General features: G+C 43.0%; 1 protein-coding gene across 1 annotated transcript; it reads left to right on the forward strand.

Annotated features, from left to right (window-relative positions):
* The first annotated feature begins 1,431 nt into the window (after positions 1-1,431).
* si:ch211-51a6.2 (neurotrypsin) lies at positions 1,432-26,104 on the forward strand. The gene is made up of 14 exons (XM_014411373.3): positions 1,432-1,733; positions 4,533-4,572; positions 5,887-6,129; positions 8,989-9,124; positions 13,181-13,356; positions 17,371-17,518; positions 19,826-20,004; positions 20,412-20,553; positions 20,654-20,862; positions 20,956-21,097; positions 21,435-21,713; positions 21,846-21,968; positions 23,066-23,346; positions 24,906-26,104. The coding sequence occupies exons 1-14, from the start codon at positions 1,662-1,664 to the stop codon at positions 25,226-25,228; spliced, it is 2,493 nt and encodes an 830-aa protein (XP_014266859.2). The 5' UTR covers positions 1,432-1,661; the 3' UTR covers positions 25,229-26,104.
* Positions 26,105-26,863: the final 759 nt, after the last annotated feature.

Below are 26,863 nucleotides of genomic sequence, written 5' to 3' on the forward strand. Positions count from 1 at the left end.
GATATGTATCGGATTCAGTACCACATACGAAAGTGACCCAGATCGGATTTGAAAATATCGGATTTGTGCCGTTCACACTGTCACACCATGATCGGATAGATGGTCGCAGAGGGTCAAAAAATCTGATTTGATGCGCTTTCGCCTGCAGTGTGAACGCAGCCTTAGACTCCTGTCAGATATGTCGGATGAAAACCACTCAAGGACAGAGCCAGACAACCCAACCAGATCTCTCAGTGTGTTTATCGGGATGGTAGGATTAACTGTTTATCCAAGTGCGCTATAAGGTGGACAGTAACTGCCTTCTCAGAAAGTTTTGACATAAAGGGAGTTTGAAAGTAGGTCTATCATGTTGATGTAGTGTTGAATCCAGGCTGGGGTTTACAATGGCACGTTTAAAAAAAGCTGGGAAACGATTAGAAAACATGAAACATTAAAAAAGTTTAGTGGGGGAGAAAATCTGAGGGACCTGAAGACGGCTTCATTTTGTCCACCGGGGCTGCTATTACATCATATGTCACAGTTGTAAAAGTTGACCAGGAGTCAGGACTTGATCTACTCAACAAAACATCAAAGAAGTTTGTTACTGTCTGCTTGAGAGTGCACAGGTACCACATCTGGGGACACGATAGATCTGATTTTGTCAAACAGAATCTCGGGATTTCTCGTTTTTTGATATGAGTCTAGAAAAATATTCTGATTTCATTTCAAGAGAACACGAGATCTCTGAGATAGAGCCAAGTTCAGTTTTCTTCCATAGTCGTTCAGCTTTGCAGCATATTCTCCTCAAATTTAAAATGGACTGATTGATCTAAGGGCATGCCTTTTCCTGTGAGATAGAACCTGTTTTAATCAGGTTCTTTATTTCATGAGAAAGTAGAGAACTGTCAGTCATGACAGAGAACCTCTCAGCTGTTATGATCTATGAGTGTTTGTTTAGAACTAGAATTGAGCTAAAAAAAAAGACACCGTTATCATCACTCAAATGTACAGCCTCGATATCGAGGCCCAAAGAAAAGACAAGGTCCAAGGTATGGCCTTTTATATGGGTTGGTCCAGAAACATGTTGGGCAAAGTTAAAGGATCAGTTAAAAGCTCAGCTGCTGAGTTTGAGGAGGCTTCGTTTAAACTTCCCTAGCAGAGAACCCTTTCTCTCTCTCTGGCGAGTCTACATGTGCTGCAGTAGTTGTTCTTAATGACTAGGGACGCTTCTTAAAACCACCGTCAGTGATCAATTCACAACAACAGTTTCACTGTACTGACACGCCCTGTCATATAATCTTTGTCAAATGATAAATATTTCCCCTTAAGAAGCGTCAATTATTTACGAAAGTTCTGATGTCACATATTGAGGGTGTAATTCCGTGAATAGGGAGGCGGACCATAGACAAAAACGCGTCATACGATTTTAAGGTGATGGTGTGAGAGAGAGAGAGTGCGTGAATGAGTCAGTGAGAGAGAGAGAGGGTGGGTAGCGATATTGGTGTGCCCTTTCCTCTCCAACAGCGCGTCATTTTTAGCTCTGGAGCGACTTGGACGTCGGTACCTCGGTTAAAAGCGGACAGTATCCTGTGTGTTTCGTATCGAGGAAGGATTGTCAGAGGCCGTGAAGACTTGGTGAATGTGTGCGCTGGCAGTGTAGAGAATATGGTTTCCTCAGCACGATGGAGCAGAGGAAAGCTGTGTCCGGATTTGTCCCGTGTTGTCTGTTACTGGCGCTGGCGGTGTCTGCAGAGGTGAGCACGCTGCTGCCCAACACGCTCAGCCTATATAAAGCCGTCTTTGTCGCGGAACACATTGTGTCAAGTAAACCGGGACACTGGTCTGTGCCATGCTGAGTTTAAACTGTTTGTATGCGCTCATCGCTTTCCGTCACACTTACATTAAGAACAAATCAAAACAAAGGCAGAGATAAATACCGTATTTATTTTAATAGCTCGCTGGCAAATTTCCAGATGTCTGTTGCACTATTACTGGAACTCGCTGCCTCCATTTTCGCCTGATATTTCTATAGTGCTTCGTATCAACTCTTAGAATTGGTAATGACATATCAGTTTATTTATTTATTTATTTGACTGTTCAGGAAACTGCAAGACCTGTTAAATAATAGCAAAAAACTCAGTAGTGCCGTCACAAGCAGGTTTTTCTCAAAACATCAATAGTTAGACCGATAGTCACAAACGGTGGTCCAACGTAGGCTGAAGACTTTCTCACTCGTGCCCTTTTTTAAATTAAGAGCGAATTTTAAACCAGACCTAGATATCCAAATGTGGAGGGAATGTAGAGATCCGTTTCCAAACATGATTTTCACCTCAGTTTTTTTCCTACAGGCCTTAGATTATACCTGATTGTACAGATGGCAAGTTGCCTGTTCCAAGGATTCAGACATGACTTGAACATCGAGTACCAAGCACCCCTCTGCCCTCTGGTAAAGAACAGCAGGGAAATGAAATTGGTTAGAAATGCGTTTAAATATTTTGAAGAGTTAATGATCTATTTTCACAAAGTGAATAACATGAAGCACTTTTTGGAGGATATTGTTTTACTGACCACCCACTTTAACAGCAACACATTTAAGCCCATTCTAATGTGCTATAGTTCACAGAAAACCATTATCAACGCAGCTTCCTTCTTTGTTGGCGATTGGTCAGTGTGCTTCATAATGTAAGCAGGTCAAAGTCTACACTTTTATTTGTGTTACATCACTGCAGATAAGTGTGAATGCTTCAGAGCCTTTAAGGAAATTCCTCTGAATATCTCAAAGGGATCTCTTCAAACCATACAATCCATTTAAAAGAAGCTAATGGAAAGAAACTTTACAATATTCTCTCCTTCTTATGGAAAAAAAGATGAAGTATTTGGGGGCCCTGTGGGGGCCCTCTGGCCACAAGCACTTTTTACATTTGCTACTAGTGGGGCCAAGTTTTTGTCTAGACACGACAGGCAAGGTTGAACAATAAAATAACTGGAGGGAGAAATATTTATTTTTTAATTTAATCTTCATATTATTTTTTCTGTTCCTCCTTTTAATAATGTATACTTTGTATACTTTATTATCCCGTAGGAAATTACTCCTCTGAATTTAAAACATTCACTGAGTAGAGCAGTGGGCAGCCACCAGTCCAGCGCCCGGGGAGCAGTGTGTAGAGATGGTACCTTGCTCAGGGGTAGCCGTTTGGTGGATTTGAACCCCGACCCTCTGATCATGGGGCGAACACTCTACCTACTGCTGCTAAATTCTGACAAAACAGAATATTTTCTGAGCCCTGAAAATCTTAGAAATATGGTATCTAAGCAGATTCTTACTCTGGATGGCATTACCTTGGCCTCCAGTAACGCTGTGAGGAACCTTGGAGTCATTTTTGACCAGGATATGTCCTTCAACGCACATATTAAACAAATATGTAAGACTGCGTTCTTCCATTTGCGCAACATCTCTAAAGTTAGAAATATCCTGTCTCAGAGTGACGCTGAAAAACTAGTTCATGCATTTATTACTTCCAGGCTGAACGACTGTAATTCATTATTATCAGGATGTCCTAAAAACTCCCTGAAAAGCCTTCAGCTGATCCAAAATGCTGCAGCAAGAGTCCTGACAGGGACTAGAAAGAGAGAGCAGATTTCTCCTGTTTTGGCTTCCTGTTAAATCCAGAATTCAAAATCCTGCTCCTCACATACAAGGTCTTAAATAATCAGGCCCCATCTTATCTTAATGACCTTGTAGTACCATATCACCCTATTAGAGCACTTCGCTCTCGCTCTGCAGGCCTACTTGTTGTTCCTAGAGTATTTAAAAGTAGAATGGGAGGCAGAGCCTTCAGTTTTCAGGCCCCTCTTCTGTGGAACCAGCTTCCAGTTTGGATTCAGGAGACAGACACTATCTCTACTTTTAAGATTAGGCTTCAAACTTTCCTTTTTGCTAAAGCATATAGTTAGGGCTGGACCAGGTGACCCTGAATCCTCTCTTAGTCACGTTGCAATTGGCTCAGGGTGGTAAGGGTTATACTGTACTTCTTCATGCACCTTTTTTCACTCACTGGGTGTTTATACACCACACGGCTGTGGCAGATGGCTGCCTCTTTCCGAGCCTGGTTATGCTGGAGATTTGTTTCTGTTAAAAGGAGGTTTTTCTTTCCCACTGTCACGAGCACTTGCTCATATGGGGTCATAGAATTGTCGGGGTTTTCTCTTCGTTATTGCAGTCATGTTGGTGACCTGTTACTAATTTAATTCACCTAATTATAATTAGGTGAATTCAATTAGATAACTATAGTTGCAAAATGTTCCTAAACAGACATCCCAGACTTCTTCTCAACATTTTTCAGTGTTTTGTTATGAATTAAAATATTGCTTTATCAGCTTTTTAAAAAAATGAACTACATCTACATTTGACACAGTAAGCCAGCCTTTATGGTTGTATGATATTTCATTATAATATAATAATAGAACATTTAGTTTTGTTAAAATCTGTATTTCTTGTTGCTCTGTAATTCCTATTCACATTGCGTTCCACGGGGTTTGTGTTTCTTTAACAGATTTCTCAATGGACGCACTTGAATGTAGTTCAGAGTGCAGGTAAGTTATTTTCTGTATTTGGTCTTTGAGATCCAGCTGGAGGGGAACGAAGCTCCATGTGCTAAGCACTATATGTACATACCTGTCAGTGCAGCAAGTATCAGTGAAATCAGTGAATAAATAAGTAATTTTGTCAGATAAGGAAAACATTTTAGGTGAGCAATGTTTTGCCAGTGCTGAGGAATAGTCCTAGACTTGGGTTGAGTAAATCAGGGTGTGGAAAAGCTGCAGATTGCTGGGGAGTGCCTTCCTCACATTGTTGGCCATGGCATCAGTGTTAAGCTACCAGCTTGATATATATTTCCCTTTCATAGAAGTCCAGAAGCAAATTATTATTGAAGTCTCTCATCTCAGGAATTGCAACAACTGTCATTTTATATCTAACCTAAGCTTCGTATCTAAAATCCTGGAGTCGTTTCGCAGGTTTGTGCTCAGTTGTCTGGCAAAAAGCTTTATGAACAATTCCAGTCTGATTTCGTCTTCACAGAATAGAACGAGCCTTGATAGAAATCACTATCGTGTATTCCTTATGTCACCTGACTTCAGTTTGGGTCTTATGTCTAAGAAATGTTACATACACAACAGTGATAAAAACAAAGAAAAGTAAAAATGAGGTAAGTTAAAGAAGAGTAAGGCTGACAAGAGAAAAATAATAATGGTATATATCCTATAAATACTACACCACAAAAAGCAAAATAGATGGCATTCACATCTTGCTGAACCCATCAAAGGATGGGAGCTTGAGTCTGCTCAGCATCACTGTTGGTCCTCCAGTCCAGTCGGTCATTCAGGTGATTGTAACAATAATAATAGGAATAATTTTTATTAGATGCATTTGATCGCAGCCAAAACATGAAAATAATAATAAATGTTTCACTTTCTTACGTTGCATAAACAGAGCACTTTGCAACTTATCACAAAAACCAGCTATGAGACAGTTGGGAACGAGTAAATAAATAACTAAACACAACCAAAGTTAGGGTACAACAGTAGCTCTCATAGTCAGACTCCTCAGCAAGACGGCGGCAGCAGAGAAGCCACTCCCCTTTATTCCAGATGTTTCATCTACATGTTGGAATTAGTGTCTTTTTATCACACGTGCTCTGTTTGTGCTGAAGTAATGTTTACACTGAGTGAAGGCTTACTATTTACAATCATTTTTCTGTTTATTTAACCTCGTCTCTCTCATCTTTTTAACATCTTGAAATGCTCTGTATAAAGAACCATTTGTGTTTGTATAAAATGAAAAGTTTGTATGGAATGTGACTTTATTAACATGTTGTCTCACTGACGGATGATTGTCTGTGTCTGCAGTGCTGCTGTCCTGTTCAGAGGGTCTCACTAAACTGGGCCACTATAATGGCTCGGTTTCTCACACAGACGCAGGCTCCCCATGCTTAAAGTGGACTAACTTCCCAGACTACATGCAGCAGTATCCAAACCGAGGCCTGGGAGACCATAACTTCTGCCGAAACCCAGACAGAGAAACCAAACCGTGGTGCTTCTTCCGAAAGACCTCTGGAGCCATTGGATGGGCTTATTGTGATTGTCATCAAGGTGAATTAAGGGTGGGCAGCAGGTGTCTGAAGATGGCATGTAGTCTAAAACACCTTAAGTGGTCAGAAAGTGATCAGATTGCTCTACAGGGAGTGCAGAATTATTAGGCAAGTTGTATTTTTGAGGAATAATTTTATTATTGAACAACAACCATGTTCTCAATGAACCCAAAAAACTCATTAATATCAAAGCTGAATGTTTGTGGAAGTAGTTTTTAGTTTGTTTTTAGTTTTAGCTATTTTAGGGGGATATCTGTGTGTGCAGGTGACTATTACTGTGCAGAATTATTAGGCAACTTAACAAAAACAAATATATACCCATTTCAATTATTTATTTTTACCAGTGAAACCAATATAACATCTCCACATTCACAAATATACATTTCTGACATTCAAAAACAAAACAAAAACAAATCAGCGACCAATATAGCCACCTTTCTTTGCAAGGACACTCAAAAGCCTGCCATCCATGGATTCTGTCAGTGTTTTGATCTGTTCACCACCAACATTGCGTGCAGCAGCAACCACAGCCTCCCAGACACTGTTCAGAGAGGTGTACTGTTTTCCCTCCTTGTAAATCTCACATTTGATGATGGACCACAGGTTCTCAGTGGGGTTCAGATCAGGTGAACAAGGAGGCCATGTCATTAGTTTTTCTTCTTTTATACCCTTTATTGCAGCCACGCTGTGGAGTACTTGGACGCGTGTGATGGAGCATTGTCCTGCATGAAAATCATGTTTTTCTTGAAGGATGCAGACTTCTTCCTGTACCACTGCTTGAAGAAGGTGTCTTCCAGAAACTGGCAGTAGGACTGGGAGTTGAGCTTGACTCCATCCTCAACCCGAAAAGGCCCCACAAGCTCATCTTTGATGATACCAGCCCAAACCAGTACTCCACCTCCACCTTGCTGGCGTCTGAGTGGGACTGGAGCTCTCTGCCCTTTACCAATCCAGCCACGGGCCCATCCATCTGGCCCATCAAGACTCACTCTCATTTCATCAGTCCATAAAACCTTAGAAAAACCAGTCTTGAGATATTTCTTGGCCCAGTCTTGACGTTTCAGCTTGTGTGTCTTGTTCAGTGGTGGTCGTCTTTCAGCCTTTCTTACCTTGGCCATGTCTCTGAGTATTGCACACCTTGTGCTTTTGGGCACTCCAGTGATGTTGCAGCTCTGAAATATGGCCAAACTGGTGGCAAGTGGCATCTTGGCAGCTGCACGCTTGACTTTTCTCAGTTCATGGGCAGTTATTTTGCGCCTTGGTTTTTCCACACGCTTCTTGCGACCCTGTTGACTATTTTGAATGAAACGCTTGATTGGTCGATGATCACGCTTCAGAAGCTTTGCAATTTTGAGACTGCTGCATCCCTCTGCAAGATATCTCACTATTTTTGACTTTTCTGAGCCTGTCAAGTCCTTCTTTTGACCCATTTTGCCAAAGGAAAGGACGTTGCCTAATAATTATGCACACCTGATAGAGGGTGTTGATGTCATTAGACCACACCCCTTCTCATTACAGAGTTGCACATCACCTAATATGCTTAATTGGTAGTAGGCTTTCGAGCCTATACAGCTTGGAGTAAGACAACATGCATGAAGAGGATGAAGTGGACAAAATACTCATTTGCCTAATAATTCTGCACTCCCTGTGTATATGGATGTGGGAGCGCTATGATGATGCACAACTGATTCCAATTATTTCAGTGATTATTCTTTTCCATCAGTTTATTTGTAGACAGTCTTAAAGGTAATAAAAGTATATTATGGGTATTAGGATGATGATTGTTTCAAGTTAGGTGTTGTGGGGAAACCAAACAAGGTGCCAACTCGTTGCAGCAGCAAAGGCACTCCATCCACCAAGGAAGCACAACTGATGACTCCTCTGAAACAGTGAACATTTTGGAGTCTGTAGATAAAAGACTGTTCTGATGCACACCTGTTGCTACTGGAAATTCTTCACAGTGAGTTTCAGGCTCTGTTTGGTTGGCTTGAGACAGCTGCTGTTGTGATTTGGTGCTTTAGAGATAAAATTGAATTGAACTCAGTGGTGTCCAGCCAGCAGCAGGTGAAAACACTCGCTGCAGAAAAGCAGTCTTCCAAGAGTTGGTGACATCCCTCACCAAGGGAATGACCTGCCTACTCTGCCTGAGTAGAAAATAAAAATAATTTAATAAAACTGTTATCCTTCTTCAGGCCCACAGTATGAGTAGTGTTTTCAAGCATCCAGGAGACGGTAAGGAGGCAGGCTTCAGCATCAGTGACCAGTTTCCCAAGGTGATCTTGGGCTATGTTATGTTCCAGAGCCAGAGAAAGTTAGTTGAAGAGGCTCCAGTGTGGACCCGAGGACCTGGTGTCCTGTCCTCAGCTTGTCCTGTCCTCTCACAGGGATGGCTGTTGCCTCTGGTTCTCTGGTTGTCTTTTGGGAGCCTCCCCGTCTGGGGCCTTTGTCATGTTGCGGCTGCAGTGGGCTTGCAGTTGTCATCAAGTTGTATGGCCTTAGGGCTTCAGTGCTTTTGGGGGCTGCAGATGGCCTGGGTGCATCCTGTATATGCATTCATTTCATTATCCCCTTGTAGATTCAATTTTGAAGCAAAAGCCTTTCTATGTCTTTCTGCGATTGTCTTTTTCCTTTTTAAGCATATTTACCTTTGCTCAAAGTGACAGGTTACAATTTAAGCGTTCCACACAGTCCACAGTTTCCTCTGAGTAGCTATGTTGTATCGTCATAGGTGCCAGTGACACTTCACTTTTGGTAGAATGATCAAACCACTGATTTCATAAAGATTCTTGTTTAAAATGATATTTTATTTTGTTATTATTGTACGAGTTCTGCTTGTTGAAGTTCTTCCTGATGTGTGTAGGTGCAGTCAGACTGGTGGGGGGTTCAGGCAACAGTGGCCGTCTGGAGGTGTATGTGAATAACAAGTGGGGCGCAGTATGTGACACACACTGGACTGACCGTGATGCCAGTGTCATATGCAGACAGCTTGGACTAAGGTAATGGCAGAGCTTTAATTTTAACCCAGCTGAGGAACACACACATGAGTAGCTGTGGCTCAAGTAGTAGAGTGAGGCATTTACTAATGTAATGTAGTTCCTGCTTCGGCAACATACAAAAAGATGGCAACAGAATCCTTTCAAGAACAGGTGACCACCAGAGTTTAAATGTATTACTGTGCTTGTGCAGAAAATGTGGTATTTAACTGTTATTATGTCTTTTAATGTCTTTTCAGCTGCTTGTTAATGTAAATATAGATCAAAGATAAGACTATTAGCAAACCTATGAAATTAAAGGTTATTGCAAAGAAATCAAGCACTGTGCTTTTACCCTAGCATTTCTAAACTTGCTAGTTTTTATTATAGACCATGAATTATTTCTGTTGGCCGTGTTTGTCACTTGAGAAAGCATCATGCCAAAGGCTAAAGAAATTAGTTCATTATTATATTTTATAGTATCATCATGAAATTCACAGAACAAAACAAGTCTGGCAGAGGTAGGAAGCAACCATTTCAAAGACTCAGGCACTAAAACAGATGTGTCCAAAGACCCCAGAACTGCTGCCAAGACACTCGTGAATGATGTAGCCAAGTAGTTTTAAAGAAGATGATCACTGGAATGGACTGAGGCTGCAGACCAACAACAACTACACTTCTGCAGAAGAGACACCTTCAAGGACACCTGGACGAACACTATGCATATCTGTGGGGTGGCTGTAGCTCAGGTGGTCGAGCTGTCACCTGCTAGCTGGAAGGTTGTTGGTTCTACTCCAGCAGCATGCCAAATATCCTTGGGCAAGATACTAACCCCACGTTGCTCTCCGATGCATCCATCTGAGTGTGAATGTGTATGAATGTTAGTTAGATAGCACTAAAAAAAAACGATGAAATGAATGGGTGTGATTTGGAGAAGGAACGAGTTGCATAAAAGTGCTTTGAGTACTCAGAGTAGAAAAGTGCTAAGAACCAGTCTTAAAGGTAATATATATATATACATGTATACATACATACTGTATATTAGGGGTGCAACGATACTCGTATCGATATTGAACCGTTCGATACAGTGCTTTCGGTTCGGTACGCATATGTATCGAACAATACAACATTTGTAATTTATTTTATCAACTTTTCTGCAGTGCAGCCTAGGCGGAGTAGTCGAACGCAGATTCACTGAGCGCAGGGCAAGCTAGCGAGACAGAAGTTAAGCTGAAGGTAAGCGAGTCATGGACTAAAGTAAAACAGTATGTTGGATGTGCCACAATGCTCAATTACATGGGTGGGAACTAGTGTGTTAGCGCAGTTAGCTCGTTAACGTGTTGGCCGTCCAGCCCCACGCACGGGGCGATCCGCGGTAGCTCGTTAACGGAGATTTGCCGTGTTGTGACGTTAACGTCATTTCAGATTAACGCTTACAGCACTAGTGGGAACACAACGAGTATGACTGCACATTTACTCCGACATCATCCTAGTGCAAAGTGGAAGCAGACAAAAACAACAAGCAGCATGCTACAAACTTTACCCGAGTCATTTAGACAGCCGTTAGCACAGGATTCTCCTTATGGGCACCTGATATGTTTAATATGCTGCTGAGAATATAGCCCAGAAGAAGCGTATAGTATTGCTTTTACTTTGGAAAGAGACATTTCTCTGTAATAAACTCTTTTCCAAAGATGAGTGATTCCTCAATCAGATAGATTTATTATTTTATGACTTTGTTGTTTCAGCAACATTAAATTTAAAAACTGTACCTTTGAGTTAAAGTATATATTTATAATTTTAATATATGACAAATTAAAAAAGCATGAACATTTTTTTGTATCGAAAAAATATCGAACCGTGACACCAAAGTATCGAACCGTGAATTTTGTGTATCGTTGCACCCCTAGTATATATACACATGTGGTTCTGATGAGACAAAACTAGAGCTCTTCGGGTACAGAGACAGAACCCAAAGAACAGTATCTCCACAACGAAACACGATGGTGGGAGTATTACGCTGTGCAGATACTTCGGTGTGTTTGAGGACTCTCATCATGAAGAAAGGAGGACACGCTGAGATCAGCTCTTAGCTGCAAAACTGGGTCTGGGGTCATCGCTTTGTCTCCCAACATGACGAGAGCCAAAACACACGGTGCTCCCGATGAAGAACAACCCGACAAGACCAACATGTTATCTAGTAAAAAGGACACACTGCTGACTATTAGGATCCGTTTGGTGATATTTATTTTTGTTTGTTGTTGTTTTTTAGAAATAATGTTGTTTCTGTGTTCAAAGTAAAAATAATGTAGGCATCCAAAATAAAAAAGGACAGTTGGAAAAGGTGTGTTAAAAATTCCTTGTTCTGGGAATATTTTACATTTGAATTTTGATATGAGGGAATTTTTTCCTCATCTTTATATAATCAGGCAGCAGATCTGTGCTTATGAGGATATTGCCTGCTAAATCGCAAAGGCAAGCATCGGAACAATGAAGAAAGGTGATTTAAGTGAACTTGAGCTCGGCGTGGTTGTTGGTGCTGCACAGGTTGGCAGTACTAGAGCTGAGTAATTATGAAAGTGCTGATCTCCTGGGCACAGAGAATGGCCCAAAAATAGAAACAAATCAGTGAGTGACTGTGTTCTGTACAAAATACCTTTTTGATGCCAGAGGTCAGAGGGCAATCACTACACTGTTTGAAGCTGATAGGAAGGCAACATTAGCTTAGTAGCTCAAATAACCACTACTTACTTAAGCCTTAAGGCAACCATTATTTTGATTTGGCCTTAAATAAATAGTACAGAATTGAACTGAAGAAGAGCACGACATGTCGAACCTTGGCCCACAGGTAATAGTAGTATACTACCTCCCGTCATCTAATACCCAGAAACTGGGGTTACAATTCACACACACTCAGCAGGAGAAGAGAAGACTAAAACATTGCAGTACTTTGGTCTCCATGGTCTCTAGATCTCTAACTGAGAAACTTCACGATGTGGTGGAATTGATAAATTGGACGACCAAAATCTGCAGCAGCTGCATGATGCTGTCATGTCGGTATCGACCCAAATCTCTAAGAAATGTTTCCAGCAATTTTGTGAATCAATGCTACAAAGAATTAAGGCAGTTCTCAACCAGTGAGACATGCCTGCATACCAAGACAGTGTGTACAAACACACTGGGACAAGTTGATGTTGCAGGTGATGTGAGGTCGAGAGGGACGGATGTCCCCGCTGGCCGCCCCTGTCATTACAGCTGAGAGGGAGTGGAAGGTCTTTAATGTGATTAAAATTGATCAGGGCTGAATCAGAGCTTTATAATAATAATGGGATTTTTTCTTAATCAGAGACAAATCAGAATATAAGTTTGATATGTTAAATGATAACATGATGTGAGTACATGATCCATCTTTAACCTGGTAGATTAGTGTGTGAATGCGTGTGAAGGAATGTGAGAAGATAAGAACTGTCCACATTTTAACTGAAGGAAGGCGTGTTAATGGTTGACCACAGAACCATAATTCATATGTGATTTTGTTGATAGTTGTTTATGGTTCATACTGATCAGAATATTATCAGGTGTATTAAAATGAGTATGTATAAGTTTAACACAGAATAAATTAGTAAATAAATCTATGTAATGATTCTAATCAGGCCTCACCGAGAGACAGTCTGACCTTGGTGTGTTTTACAGGGAGGGAGGGGTGACACTGGGCAGCCACTAATCTCAGAAAATGTCTTATAAAATATATGATTTCATAAAAATAAGCTGATATAATAATCTTCATGTGAGAATGTGCTAAAGACATATCTAGAATCTAGAATTACATAAACTCGATGAAACATGAATTATATCCATGTGTGGTTAATGTTCCAATATGCTATGTTAAGAATGACACAAAAGAAGAACATGCGCAGTTTAAACTTTGTGTTAAATCGTGTAAGTTAGAGAGAGGATGATAAGGTGTGGGTGATTAGATGTAAACAATGTGATTGGATGTCCCACTGGGTGAGGTCAGATATATGCTGCCTGGATGATCGTTGAACTAAGAGTGTCTCTGTATATGTACTTTTCATGCAGTGAGATTGGTATAGCCCTACAGCATTCCTACTTTGGCCCCAGTCCCATCTTCCACTATGAGCGTCTAGGCTGCCGTGGTAACGAGAATTCCCTGCTAGAGTGCTGGAACAGGAAGTTTGCCACTGGAGACTGTAACCACGGAAACGAAGCAGGGGTGCTTTGTGCTGAACCTGAAGGTGAGATTTGTGACCTTACATCACAAACAAACTCAAAATTACAAAAAGAATTACAAAATTACTTTATTGTAATTTTGTAAGTTCTGGACGCTCCAACGCGTCCAGAACTCTGCTGCTCGTATCATCACCAGGCACCAGGACCCCTTCTATCCATCACTCCTGTCCTGGAGCAGCTTCATTGGCTCCCGTCAAATATCGCATCAATTTCAAAATACTCTTGTATACATTTAAGGCTATTCATCATCTCTCCCCTCCATATCTCAGATCACCATCCCATCTCGGTGTCTCAGATCTTCTTCTTTCTCTCTCCGTCCCCTCTCCCCATCTTGAAATAAAATGTATTATTATTATTATTATTTTTATTATTTTCTCATGTTTGTCTACCACCACTATGTCCGGTTGGTTAGCCACCACCATTTTGTCCGTCTGTATCTGGAAGTCCCACAGGATCTTAGCTCGGTCATTCTCCACCACCCTTGGGGGCATCTCCCATTTTGACCTCGGGACTTCCAGGTTATACTCGGCACAGATGTTCCTGTACACTATGCCGGCCACTTGGTTATGGCGTTCCATGTATGCCTTGCCTGCTAGCATCTTGCACCCTGCTGTTATGTGCTGGGTTGTCTCTGGGGCATCTTTACACAGCCTGGGGTCTTGCCTGGTGTGATAGACCCCAGCCTCTATGGATCTTGTGCTCAGAGCTTGTTCCTGCCATGATTAGTGCCTCTGTGCTGTCTTTCAGTCCAGCTTTGTCCAGCCACATGGTAGCAGCGCTACGGGAGGAAACTAGAGTCACAACTCCAACAGAGTGACTCTAGGAGCCTGTGGCGGGGACTAAGGACAATAACGGACTATAAAGCACCAACAACCGGTATGACGAACGCGGCCGTGACTCTGGCAGACGAGCTGAACACTTTCTATGCTCGCTTCGAGGCTGCAGCTAAGGTCTCCAACAATGCTAGTGTTAGCGGCGCTAACGGCTGCAGACAGGAAGATACTGCCAGCACCGGAAACGTGCTCGTCATCTCCGAGCATGAAGTAAGGAGAGCCTTCAAGAGAGTGAACACCAGGAAAGCAGCAGGACCAGACGGCATCCCAGGTCGTATCCTAAGAGACTGCGCATACCAGCTAGCTCCTGTGTTCACTGAGATATTCAACATCTCTTTATCTCAGTCGGTGATCCCCACATGCTTCAAAGAGTCCATCATTGTTCCTGTCCCGAAGAAACCCCACCCTGCTTCTCTCAATGACTATCGCCCTGTAGCCCTCACCTCAGTAGTGATGAAGTGCTTTGAACGCCTGGTCAGAGACTTCATCATTTCTTCACTACCAGACACACTGGACCCACTACAGTTCGCTTACCGTCCAAATCGTTCCACAGACGATGCCATCTCTCATCTCCTCCACACATCACTCACTCACTTGGACACTAGAAGGGGGAATTATGTTAAAATGCTCTTCATAGACTACAGCTCTGCATTTAACACCATAATTCCCTCCACACTCACCACCAAGCTGGAGCATCTGGGACTCAGCTCATCTATGTGTCAGTGGATCTCCAACTTCCTAACTGGCAGACCACAGGCAGTAAGGATGGGCGGACATGTCTCAGCCTCCACCACTCTCAGCACTGGAGCCCCCCAGGGGTGTGTTCTGAGCCCCCTGCTGTACTCTTTGTACACATATGACTGCGTGGCCACTACCAGCTCCACCACCATCATCAAGTTTGCTGACGACACCGTCGTGGTGGGCCTGATCTCTGATAACAACGAGACGGCCTACCTGAAGGAGATTAGGAATCTGGAGAACTGGTGCCAGAGGAACAACCTCCTTCTAAACGTCAGTAAGACAAAGGAGCTGATAGTGGACTTCAGCACTAAGCAGGAGAGGAACTACCAGACCCCCGTCATCAACGAGTGCCCAGTGGAGAGAGTGGACAGCTTCAAATACCTCGGAGTTCACATCACGCAGGACCTGTCATGGTCCTGTCACATCAACACCGTGGTGAAAAAGGCCCGTCAGCGTCTCTACCACCTCAGACGCTTGAGACTTCCAACTGCCCTCCAAGGTGCTCAGGAACTTTTACTCCTGCACCATAGAGAGCATCCTGACGGGAAACATCTTAACCTGGTTCGGGAACAGCACCATGCAGGACAGACGAGCTCTACAGAGGGTTGTGCGGTCAGCTGAGCGCACCATCCGCTCCGAGCTCCCTGACCTGCACTCAATCTACAGCAGGCGGTGCTGGACCAAGGCCAGGAAGATGGTGAAGGACCTCAGCCATCCCAACAACAGACTGTTCTCTCTGCTGAGGTCAGGAAAGCGATTCCGCTCCCTGAAGACCAACACAGAGAGACTGAGGAGGAGCTTCTTCCCGCAGGCGATACGGTCTCTCAATCACACCACCACACAGTACTGACCCACACATATGGTTCTTACACACACCCTGGACTTTCTGGACATTGTTTTCACTTCATCACTTAAATCACGCTGCTGTTATTGTGTATATATTTATTTATATTTCTTCATACATTCTTATATAGTTCTATATTGTGTATTTTGTTGTACAGTTATTTTATTTTCAACTTTAATTTATATATTTTATCTTATTCTCCCAGTTAAATTTACCCTTCATTCTAATTTGTGTTGTACAGTTATTTCATTTTTAACCTTAATTTATATTTTATTCCTTCCTAGTTAAATTTACCCTTTTTAATTTTTCATATTTATTTCCTATCTTATTCATAGACTTTTCCTTTTTTGTTTTCTTTAGGTCACGAGCAGTTGTCCAAGCATTTCACTACATATCATACTGTGTATGACTGTGTACGTGACAAATAAAATTTGAATTTGAATTAGAAATTTTGAATTTGATTTCTGGATATCAGCCACCTCCTCTATCTGCCGGTGGTACATACCGTGCAGGGGCCTGTCCTTCCACGATGGTTCCTCGTCTCCCTCCTCTTTCTTGGGTTTCTGCTGCCTGAGGTATTCACTGAGCACTCGGTCAGTTGGGGCCATCTTCCCAATGTATTCTTGGATGTTCGTTGTCTCATCCTGGACTGTGGTGCTGACACTCACCAGTCCCCGGCCCCCTTCCTTCCGCTTAGCGTACAGCCTCAGGGTGCTGGACTTGGGGTGAAACCCTCCATGCATGGTAAGGAGCTTTCTTGTCTTTATGTCAGTGGCTTCTATCTCCTCCTTTGGCCAGCCTATTACCCCAGCAGGGTACCTGATCACGGGCAGGGCGTACGTGTTGATGGCCCAGATCTTGTTCTTACCATTCAGCTGACTCCTCAGGACTTGCCTGACCCTCTGCAGGTACTTGGTGGTTGCAGCTTTTCTAGCGGCCTCTTCGTGGTTCCCATTCGCCTGTGGGATCCCCAGGTACTTGTAACTGTCCTCTATGTCTGCAATGTTGCCTTCTGGTAGTTCAATCCCCTCAGTTCTGACTACCTTCCCTCTCTTTGTTACCATCCGACTACACTTCTCCAGTCCGAACGACATTCCAATGTCATTGCTGTATAGCCTGGTAGTGTGGATCAGTGAATCGATGTCTCGTTCACTCTTGGCATACAGCTTGATGTCATCCATGTACAGGAGGTGGCTGACAACTGCTCCGTTCCGTAGTCGGTATCCGTAGCCAGTCTTGTTAATGATCTCACTGAGGGGGTTCAGGCCTATGCAGAACAGCAGTGGGGACAGAGCATCTCCTTGGTAGATCCCGCACTTGATGGTGACTTGTGCTATGGGCTTGGAGTTGGCCTCTAGTGTTGTGCGCCACATCCCCATTGATTTCCTGATCAGTAATTAGATTTCATCAAGTTTCAAGAAATTAACCAGCTGCTGCCCAGAAACGACTGAATTTGTTGGCTTCAGTACTTACTTTTCACTTGTTCACCTCGCTGCATCATACTGTTGTTCATTCAAAACAATAACATTAATAACAATAATGAACAAGAGTAACATATTACTGTCACTAGTATACAAATGGTTGCTTCAACACTTTGCCAGGTACTGGAATCCCTTTAAGGCTGGCAGGAGGCCTGGAGGAATTTGAGGGGCGTGTGGAGGTGTACCATAACGGCAGGTGGGGAACCATTTGTGATGACCAATGGGATGATCTTGATGCAGAAGTGGTGTGTCGACAGTTGGGCTTGGGGTAAGAAAAAATCAGCTGCTGCTACACACAGAATGCAAGATCTGTCATTGTATGTAGTGGTCAGTGGTCAATTAAACACCTGAAAACTAAGAACAGGGCTAAATACACTCAGGGAAAGAAATACAAGAACCAATATAAACGTAAAAACAACCCGGAGTCACAAAAATGACAAAACCTGAAAGCCCCAAAACACAAACGACTCAGGACCACGGCAGCATCGCCTCCCTCCTGTTACATATAAAGTCCTTCCATGTAAAAGTCTTAATGAACAATGAGTTCAGGGCTTTAGGTGAGCTTAACTATCCCTACATTCAAATTTCAATTGAAATGAAGTTTCTGCAGAAGAAAGTCTGTATTCACTCGTTTGTTTGAACCCTGCTCCAAAACCTTCTGTGTCACTTTTTGGGGGGATGTTGCATGCACTCGGTGCCGACAGGTACGTATCGCTCTGCTCCACATCCCCTCACACCATCTGCATCTATGTAGCTTGGAAAACAAATGACTGGACTTCTTTAAGTTGCTTGTAACTTACAGATCCTAAGATAGACAGGAGGTAAACCACTCGAGAGTCACACTTTAGAAAGTTCTGCAAAGCAACTTACAGAAGTCCAATCGCTCCTGAGATTAGCATGACCTGGATGACTGAGAACCTACACAGACTTATTAAGCTCACCCGTACACACTCATAGCTTAATAATTTACTGTACCATAGATTCCCGATAAACCATTTCTCATCTTAATTTATCGGCCTCTATAAAGCTGTGACATCACCAGCAAAATGCATTATGGGAACGTTGTTTACACAAGCCTAAGTTGATAATGGAATACATGACATAGATGCTGCTTTTGGGTTTGAAAATTAAATTGTGGACGTTAGAAACTCATCAGAAAGGTGGGCTGCTGTTGTAAATGACCATGAAGTAGGCCCTTCAGGGCAGCTGTGACTAAGGTGGTAGAATGCATCGTCTATCAGTCGGTTTGTCAGTGGATTGATCCCGACTGCTCCAGCCGTGTGCCGAAGATGCCCCCGATGAAGCCATTGGAGTGTGAGTGTAGAAAGATAAAAGTGTTATGTGACTGAGTGAATGAGAATTGCAGTAGAAACAAGTCTGAGTGCTCAGTAGACTAGAAAAGCTGGTATATACGTATTAGTCCATTTACCATGTTTCCAGAATGGAGTAAGATTTCTGTGCTTTCCAGCCTGGGAGCAACAACAAGGAGCTGAGGTCATGAAGCCAACAATAGTGTAGTTGGAAGGAAGACAACAGTTCAGAAAATGTGTTTGGATGATCACGGCATTGTCACATTGGTAAGTTAAACCACATGTAACTGTTTACATGTCATACAGCTATTGCTGCACCTTAGATGTGGCTGTAGTTAGATGGCAGCTAGAGTCGAAGAACGTCTTCATGCTTTTGTCTTTAAGAAACAGCTTTGAAAATGTGCCAAAGCTAACACAAACAGTATCTTTGCACTTTGATTTTAGACAAATTATCTTATGAAATGCAACATTATAATTCACACTGGGTAACATTGTTACAACTTAGACATGCAGAAGTCAATGTGGCTACTTCTCACCAGTGCAATTAAGAACAAAGACTGTAATGCAATGAAATATTATGCCATAATAAGTAACATATAACTACTTTATGCTTGAATGACTTTTATTTTACACTGTTGTCCTTATAGACAGAAGGTCCTGAGTGTAGCCAGGCCCTTTCTGTGTGCAGCTTGCATGTTTCTCTCCATGTCTGTGTGAGTTCTCTCCAGGTATTCTGGCTTTCTCCCAAAGTCCAAAGACATGCAATTAGTGTGGTTAGGTTAACTAGTGATTCTAAACTGCTCATAGGTGTGAGAGTGAGCGTGAATGGCTGTCTGTCTCTCTGTGTTAGCCCTCTGATAGACTGGCAACCTGTCCAGGATGTACCCCATCTCTCGCCCCAATAAGGTAGCTGGGATAGCCTTCAACCTCCCTGCAACCCTGAATTGGATAGTTTAGTCGAGGACCCAGGATGCAGACTTGTGGTAGAGTTAATAAATAAACAGCAAATCTTTATGAGGAGATGAAGAAGGTCCAGAATCTGGAAAAACAACGTCTAAAAGTCCAACTGGGAGACATGTGAGGGCGGGATCTGAGGATCAAAGATAACACAGGAAAACACTTAATTATATGCAGGATCACATACCAGCACTAATGCTCACTGTACATATATTTGGACCGTACATCCGCAGCTTATTCATGTATTCGTAATATATTTCTGGTGTCTTGTAGTGCATATGTAAATTCAGAATTGTCCTGACCAACAGGGGTGTTGCCAAAGCATGGACGCGGGCCCACTTTGGCCAGGGTTTTGGTCCAGTTTTGCTGGCTCGGGTTCAGTGCACAGGCAATGAACTCTCTCTAGAAGATTGTCCTCATAGCAACTGGGAACAGCACAACTGCGAACACATGGACGATGCAGGGGTGTCTTGCAATCCATATACAGGTCAGAGCCAAGGAAGGAAGCACACACCAACCCCAGCCTCTATGTGACTATAAAATTCGAGTGACGATCAGCTTTTTCTTCAGGTCTGGTGTGTTTACGTGCACACTGTGTGACTTATATATATTGCTCTGAATATTTTTTTTTAATCCTAAGACTTTGATGACCTATTTTTTCCTTTAGAGCCGCTACAAGGTCAACAGTCTTTTGTTGTGGGTAAAATTTCCTGTGAGCTTTTGTTAACACTGTTCAGTGAGTTGGTTTTCACCTTTAGTTTTGTGTTGATATGCTGCTTTTAGTAATTATTCAGCTAAAGTCCAACCTAAACGTAGCAGCCTTTGAAAGACCTAAAGCAGTAAAACAAGTTGTTCATACTTACAAGTGTGTAATTTAGCGATGCGTGGTCTCAGATGGTGCAGTTCGCCTGGTGGGAGCAACCAGCGACCGGGAGGGTCGCGTGGAGATTTACTACCAGGGACAATGGGGCACTGTGTGTGATGACAGCTGGACTGAGCTCAATGCCCAGGTAGTGTGCAGACAGCTCGGTTTCAGGTCAGTGCGTCTTCATATCACACAACAATAGTCTGAGTGAACTTATAGGGAACTATTGTTTTTGTTGTTTATCTCATTCATGCATTTTCCCTGCCTGCAGGGGGCGAGCAGAAGTGGCTCCTGAGAAGGTGTATGAAGAAGGCAATGGGTTGATCCAGCTGGATGAGGTGCAGTGTGACGGGACAGAGACCACTTTACTGGCCTGCACTCATTCTCAGTGGAGACAACACGACTGCTCACACAGTGAGGATGTAGGTGTTCTCTGTCACAGTGATGCCAATGAGATACAAAGTAATTACGCACCCATAGGTACGTTTCTGAGTAGCACTACGCAGACCAACACCAACTCAGCATTTCGCTGTGGCAGTAACGACACATTGTCCCTCTGATCTCTGTTTTCAGGCCCTCTGGTGCGTTTGGTTGCAGGAGAGACCAGGAGGGAAGGCAGAGTGGAAGTGTTTGTTAACGGCCAGTGGGGAAGTGTGTGCGATGATGGCTGGAATGACGTTAATGCAGCTGTAGTTTGTAGACAGCTGGGATTCACGTTAGTATGACAACATTTTTACAGATATATTTGTCCTAGAAGGCTGTGTCAGTGGTTTTTCCTATTGTAAGTGAAAAGTTTCATCCTCTTGTGTTCTGTATTCAGGGTGAAAAGGAGCTTATGGTTATGATTCATATAGGTGGCTGTAGGAGAGTGTGTGATATCGCAAAGTGCATAACAGCAATGAATAAAGCTGTATATGAATGTGTGTGTGTGAAGGGTGAATAAATGCCTGCGCAATGCAGAAGCAGGCAGTAGTAACAATATAGCACACACAATGACATATACACTCATACAATAAAAGAATAAGTGTTTTGTCTCCGTGCTGTCCTTGCAGTGGCGTGGCTAAAGCTCGATCTATGGCGTATTTCGGTGAGGGTCAGGGTCCAATCCATCTGGACAATGTGCGATGCTCAGGAACTGAAACATCCTTAGGCCAGTGTCCAGCTGAAGGACAAGAAGGCCATGATTGTCGCCACAGCGAGGACGCAGGTGTCATCTGTGATTATACACTAGATCCCACGGGAAACGGTGCCTCAGCAATGCAGAGCTGTGGCCGCAGACTCAGTCGTCAGCGTCGTCAGCGAAGAATCATAGGAGGAGAAAAGTCACTGAGGTTAGCGTACACGCACATATGCACTCAGAAGTTACATGTCAGTGGGACATTTTTGCTGCTTGAGAAGTCTCATGGCAGTTTGACAGTGTCTTTGACTGAAACAGCTCTGAGAGTCTGACTCTTTGATTTCAGGGGTGAGTGGCCGTGGCAGGTGTCCCTGTGGCTCAGGTCTCAGTCTAAAGGCAACCATCCTCTGTGTGGCGCCTCACTCATCAACTCCTGTTGGCTTGTTACTGCTGCCCACTGCTTCAAGAGGTAGGAGGCAGTTCACTCACATTGTTTCTAATGTGAGTGATGTTGGCCCACCGTCTTCAAATCAAACAAATTCATGTTAAACATTTGTGCTGCTTTTGTTTCAATGTTATTATTACAATTTTTTAGAGGTCATCCAAGGTCAACCAGCCCCCCCACATTAACAAAATCAAACACAATTGGTGTCAATCAATGGTGCTATGTCTGTGCTGGTTTGTGATGAACTACCTATTATTTTTGGAGTGATTATATTAAACTTTAGAGCATAGGTGTCAAACTCTGGCCCGCAGACTAATTACATTTGGCCCGCGAAGCCACACCAAATGACTATCAGAGCTGGCCTGCTGGTATTATACAGCTAATATATATATTGTTTAGTATTAAGCTTTGCTTGTTCCATATTCAGGTTTTCAGCAAAACTTGTTTGAGTCCATAAGAAAAGATTCATTCTTATATCTAGAGGAAGATTTTTTTTCAATAAATATTAATGTTAGCCCGCAACCTTGTTCCAGTTTTGAATTTTGGCCCACTGTGAGTTTGAGTTTGACACCCCTGCTTTAGAGGCTCAACAGTTGCATGTATCTCGTTTTTCTAACAGGAAACATGCCTTCATTGTTCTGATAGTTCTGTATTTTGCCTGCCTATCAGCTCTGGCATTCAATTCAGTTCAATTCAATATTATTTACACAGCGCCAAATCACAACAACAGTCGCCTCAAGGCGCTTTATATTGTAAGGCAGACCCTACAATAATACATACAGAGAAGAACCCATCATATGACCCCCTATGAGCAGCACTTTGGCGACATTGGGAAGGAAAAACTCCCTTTTAACAGGAAGAAACCTCCAGCAGAACCAGGCTCAGGGAGGGGCGGGGCCATCTGCTGCGACCGGTTCAAGAAAATAAAAGACATCTAAAACCAACCAGGAAATATTACAAGTATGAATTCAAGTAATTAAAAAAGAACGCCAGTCTGCTTTCTTAAATTCACCACGTGGTTACAGTTTTATTTCATTAAACTTCAATAAACACTTGATTAGCTAAGATGAAATCCCCCTCAGCTTTAAGACATTAAATAGGGATTTTCTTCTCACCTCCAGATTTGGCAGAGACCCGGCGCGATACGTCTTACGTCTCGGTGACTACCACACCGTGGAACAAGATGACTTCGAACGCACGTTGTCCCCAGAACGCATCATCATTCACACAAAGTACCACAGTCAAAGCTGGGAGTATGATATAGCCCTGCTACGTCTGAAAGGCACAGAGGGAAACTGTGTGGCATTCAACCCTCACACTGGTGCTGTGTGTCTGCCAGAGCCAGGTGACAAGTTGGAGAAGAGGCTGACTGCCTGTGTAATAACTGGCTGGGGCATCACAGGTAAGTTTCACGGTTGATCTGATATCCTCGTGTTGGTGTTTTTCCCAGATCATCATACTAAATGTTGTTCCAGGATCAACGTTGCAAGTGACCAATCAGAATGTTGTGACATCATACTTTTGCGACTTCGGGAAAAACCGGCGTAAAACAAAAAACTGTACTTAAGCTGCGTGAAACCGCCTCTGTCCGCCGATCAACGGACCCTGACCCTAACCCTTTAATAAACAGTAAGCAGAATTGATATTGTCCTTGCAACATTGGAATTTCATAAATGCACGAATGGCTTGGTGCGCAAAGGAATAACGTCACAACAATGTGATTGGTCACTTGCAATGTTGAACCTGGAACAACATTTTCATGATGGTCTGGGAACAACACCAACACGAGGATATCAGATCATCCAAGTTTCACTGCAGGCTCGCTGCTCATCATCTGTCACCACGTTTCTTTGCTGCAGAATTTGATGGTTCAATCTGTCTTTAGATTTGTTCTTTTTTCTTTACAGAGCAGAAAATGCAACAACAGTTTGTGTAATTATAGTGTCCATATATGTAAGTGTAGCATCTGGAGAAGACTTTGGGACAGAGTCACATGGTGTCCTCATTTTAAGCTTTTACCTTCTAAAGAACAGAGAATCCATCCACATCAGATTTGTTCTTTGTTTTTCAGTATATATTTGTGCAAAACAAGTGATCAAGTTTAGGGGAACACACCAGCTCTTGTTAAACATCAAAATCTGACTTTCACTTTGATCCAGTAACAATCCTCTCTGGGATGGGCTGCACATAGCTGGCAGGTGGTGGGACCTTACAAATGTGTGGAGAAAAGAACAACTGAGAAACAATAATATTTTTGTGAAGCTTTGATCAACAGTCCTGTATGTTTACTCCAATATTCGCGGCTCTTTGTGGTTTGTGGTGGATTCAACGATATATACGGAGATGATGCACAAGCTGACAGTATAACGATTTATTATAAAGAATTCAGTGAGTGAATCTAATCAGCATCAGCCTTAAATATAAACTGATGTCAGCTCATCCTGATGCAACTAACACTGACCATGAACACCATGTCTGCTGTGTACCAGTCCAACATACTGCAGTTTGTTTATGTCAGGGCTGCCCAATCCCGGTCCTCGAGAGCTACCGTCCTGCAGCTTTTAGATGCATCCCTACTCCAACACAGCTGAATCAAATGGTGTGATTACCTCTTCAGCATGTCATCATGTTTGGCAAAGGCCTGATAACAAGCCATTCATTTGATTCAGGTGTGTGGGAACAAGGATGCATCTAAAAGCTGCAGGACGGTAGCTCTTGAGGACCGGGATTGGGCAGCCCTGGTTTATGTGGTGCCAAACCACAACAGCAGCTGCCTCAGTTTACATTGTAAGACAAAGAGTCTACAATAATACACAGAAACTTTGTACTGCAAACTTCACCAAAATAGGTCTACAGTATTTTCATCCACCAGTGTTTTTCAAATTCAGGATTCATTTCTATCAGGTGTTTCATTCTCATGTAACTGAGACTTTCTTCCATCTTTTCTATGTCTGCTGCCAGACTCAGAGTACTCACACACCCTGCTCCAGGCCTGGGTCCCTCTGCTTCCAGCCTCGACGTGTAAGAAACGATATGGAAACCGCTTCACCAGCCGCATGCTATGTGCCGGGAGCCTGTCGAAGCACCACCGTGTGGACAGCTGCCAGGGTGACAGTGGGGGTCCGCTGGTTTGTCAGGGGGAGAGGGGTCACTGGGTGCTGACAGGAGTCATTTCGTGGGGTCATGGCTGTGGTAACCCCTCTTTCCCTGGGGTTTACACTCGTGTTAGCAGGTTCCTGCGATGGATTAACAAGGCTATCAACAAGCCCTACAAGAACCAGTGATCAAGAGAAACAATCAAACAATCCTGCGTCATAAAGTGATTTCAGAGCTTTAAGAGGAAGTAAACCTGCTGGGTGTTACACCTGGAACCTCACACTAGACTGGTTTGGATCATCTGATTAAGTTTCCAGATTGTTTCATCATGGATTTGATTGCCACAGTATGGTATTTTCAGTTTCATCAAACACATTTAGAAATTAGACAAAGATAACACAAGTAAACACAAATCAGTTTCTCAATGAAGGGAAGAACTCCAAACCTAGATGGAGCAAGTCCACTGGAAAGATCTGCAGGGTCACATGACACATGCATGTGAGGCTTTGATTAACCGCACACAGAATATAGGTTTTGATAACCTGGTCCACAGAGCAGCAATGTGTGAGAATGCTGATATAAAACCCTTATTTCAGCTGATGTTGTGGTTACTTGGTGGGTGGTCTAAATATGTCGTTTCTTTTACTGCTGCACATTTAATACGCAGCTGATCCCAAATAGTCAGCGTACTTAAAAGGAAAAACTACTTGTTACAGGAACATATGCACCCATTTACAGCTTGTCACTCCATAGTACTTTTCCATAATATGCATCCAGTATGTCAGTATTATAATGTTTATGTCATGTATGTATGCACAGCCTTTAATTATTTAAGAAAAAAATCTGTGCTGACTTTGTTAAGTTATACAAATTAAAGTTGACCAATTAAAAAAAAACCTGGTAACCACAAATCAGTACCAGCTGGATGACCATATCTCCATTATTATGAAAATGAGGTGAAATGTTTGCCCTCCCTCCAACAGAGTGCAGGGACTGTAGAATCAAACTGAAGCTGTTCTGGTCGCGTGTGATGACCACTCATGTTATTAAAATAATTTATGTTGTTTCTTCTCCTTGATTTGGCGCCCACAACCCTCTCACTGTCATTCATTCAGTTAATTTCAGTTTTATTTATACAGCAGCAGTCACCTCCAGGGGCTTAGGCCTATATTGTACAGAAATATTAGAGAGAAAACCCCAACAATCTGCTGCTGTGAGGCCCCATGAGCAGCACTTGGGTCAGGAAGAGAACGCTCTTCAGACTCAGGAAAGCACACCCATCTGCTGCAACCAGTGAAGAGAAGGAGGACAGAAGACATAAAAGCCTAAGAATAGTTTTCATTTTAACATGGTTGTTCCTGTGGTGGTCCTCGTTGGGTGCTCTGCAGGGCCTCTGGATTTCTGGGGCCCGGGTCTCCTCCATGCATGCCTCATGACCTGGGGGGCAGGGATATGGCTCCCCATACCCACTATTAGACACTTTCATGGAGAAATCTTATGATCATAAGTGCGCTCACACACACACAGGTACTCCGAGACAAACACTCTCTTGGTTGGCTGCTGCCTCTAAATCACAGGTGTCAAACTGCAGGCCTTGAGGGCCGGTGTCCCTCAGGTTTGAGATGTGTCCTTGATCCAACACAGCTGATTTAAATGGCTAAATGACCTCCTCAACATGTCTTTAAGTTCTCCAGAGGCCTGGTAATGAACTGATCACTTGATTCAGGTGTGTTGACCCAGAGTGAGATCTAAAACCTGCAGGACACCAGCCCTCAAGGCCTGGAGTTTGACACCCCTGCTCTAAATGGTCCCTTTGGGTGGTG

This window comes from Maylandia zebra, linkage group LG13 (genome assembly GCF_041146795.1).
Source record: "Maylandia zebra isolate NMK-2024a linkage group LG13, Mzebra_GT3a, whole genome shotgun sequence".
In the NCBI taxonomy this organism is placed as follows: Eukaryota; Metazoa; Chordata; class Actinopteri; order Cichliformes; family Cichlidae; genus Maylandia; species Maylandia zebra.

Excerpts from the sequence above, each read along its gene's own strand:
- si:ch211-51a6.2 (XM_014411373.3), top strand. The coding sequence starts at position 1,662 with ATGGAGCAGAGGAAAGCTGTGTCCGGATTTGTCCCGTGTTGTCTGTTA. Across the intron at positions 17,519-19,825 it reads TGTCGACAGTTGGGCTTGGG|GGGTGTTGCCAAAGCATGGA; the intron begins GTAAGAAAAAAT and ends CCTGACCAACAG. Across the intron at positions 21,969-23,065 it reads GCTGCCCACTGCTTCAAGAG|ATTTGGCAGAGACCCGGCGC; the intron begins GTAGGAGGCAGT and ends TCTCACCTCCAG.